General features: G+C 54.9%; 1 protein-coding gene across 1 annotated transcript in view; it reads left to right on the plus strand.

The window, feature by feature from the left end:
* The window catches only part of LOC117441957 (protein fantom-like), a gene marked incomplete at its 3' end in the record, with an annotated part of 21,202 nt that extends 19,581 nt beyond the window's left edge, over positions 1-1,621 (plus strand). Inside the window, exons 9-10 of the mRNA XM_034077967.1 lie at positions 1,171-1,244; positions 1,482-1,621. Of these exons, the coding sequence (XP_033933858.1) occupies positions 1,171-1,244; positions 1,482-1,621 (214 nt within the window). The remainder of the gene's footprint in view (positions 1-1,170; positions 1,245-1,481) is intronic.
* Between the last annotated feature and the right edge of the window lie 49 nt (positions 1,622-1,670).

Consider the following 1,670-nt stretch of genomic DNA (forward strand, 5'->3'; position numbering starts at 1 on the left):
CTCAGGGTACACTCAGGGTACACTCAGACTACACTCAGGGTACACTCAGGGTCCACTCAGGGTACACTCAGGGTACACTCAGGGTCCACTCAGGGTACACTCAGGGTACACTCAGGCTACACTCAGGGTACACTCAGGCTACACTCAGGGTACACTCAGGGTCCACTCAGGGTCCACTCAGGGTACACTCAGGGTACACTCAGACTACACTCAGACTACACTCAGGCTACACTCAGGGTACACTCAGGGTACACTCAGGGTCCACTCAGGGTACACTCAGGGTACACTCAGGCTACACTCAGGCTACACTCAGGGTACTCTCAGGGTACTCTCAGGCTACACTCAGGCTACACTCAGGCTACACTCAGGGTACTCTCAGGGTACTCTCAGGGTACTCTCAGGCTACACTCAGGGTACACTCAGGCTAAGCTCAGGGTACCCTCAGGGTACACTCAGGGTACACTCAGGCTACACTCAGGGTACACTCAGGGTACACTCAGGCTACACTCAGGGTAAGCTCAGGGTACACTCAGGCTACACTCAGGGTACACTCAGGGTACACTCAGGCTACACTCAGGGTAAGCTCAGGGTACACTCAGGCTACACTCAGGGTAAGCTCAGGGTACACTCAGGCTACACTCAGGGTACACTCAGGGTACTCTCAGGGTACTCTCAGGCTACACTCAGGGTACACTCAGGCTACACTCAGGGTACACTCAGGGTACACTCAGGCTACACTCAGGGTAAGCTCAGGGTACACTCAGGCTACACTCAGGGTACACTCAGGGTACTCTCAGGGTCCACTCAGGGTACACTCAGGGTACACTCAGGGTACACTCAGGCTACACTCAGGGTAAGCTCAGGGTACACTCAGGCTACACTCAGGGTACACTCAGGGTACTCTCAGGGTACTCTCAGGCTACACTCAGGGTACACTCAGGCTACACTCAGGGTAAGCTCAGGGTACTCTCAGGCTACACTCAGGGTACACTCAGGCTAAGCTCAGGGTACCCTCAGGGTACTCTCAGGGTACTCTCAGGCTACACTCAGGGTACTCTCAGGGTACTCTCAGGGTACTCTCAGGCTACACTCAGGGTACACTCAGGCTAAGCTCAGGGTACCCTCAGGGTACTCTCAGGCTAACTGCTCTGTGGTGCTGGTGTGTTGCAGCTGCAGGAGAGGGTCGGTGAGCTGGAGCAGGAGAGAGACCTGCTGAAGGACAGCAACGAGAAGCTGGTGAACAGGTGAGAGGCTCAGGAGCCAGGTTCCCAGGACTTAGCAACTCAGGGTACATCCAGGCTGAACGTGAAAGCGTCTCCTCTTCAGTGACTTGTGTGTGTGTGTGTGTGTGTGTGTGTGTGTGTGTGTGTGTGTGTGTGTGTGTGTGTGTGTGTGTGTGTGTGTGTGTGTGTGTGTGTGTGTGTGTGTGTGTGTGTGTGTGTGTGTGTGTGTGTGTGTGTGTGTGTGTGTGTGTGTGTCAGCGCGCTAGATGTGTCCTGGCAGCAGAGGTTCCAGCTGCAGGAGCAGAAGATGAAGATGCAGATTTCTCAGCTGGAGACGGCGCTGCAGGCGGACCTCGTGGACAAGAACCAGATCCTGGACAAGATCAAGACGGAGAGAGGTTCCTCTCTCCTTCATGTAGCATCTCGTCTCCTCTCTCCTTCATGTAC

This window comes from Pseudochaenichthys georgianus, unplaced genomic scaffold (assembly GCF_902827115.2).
Source record: "Pseudochaenichthys georgianus unplaced genomic scaffold, fPseGeo1.2 scaffold_2232_arrow_ctg1, whole genome shotgun sequence".
NCBI lineage: Eukaryota > Metazoa > Chordata > Actinopteri > Perciformes > Channichthyidae > Pseudochaenichthys > Pseudochaenichthys georgianus.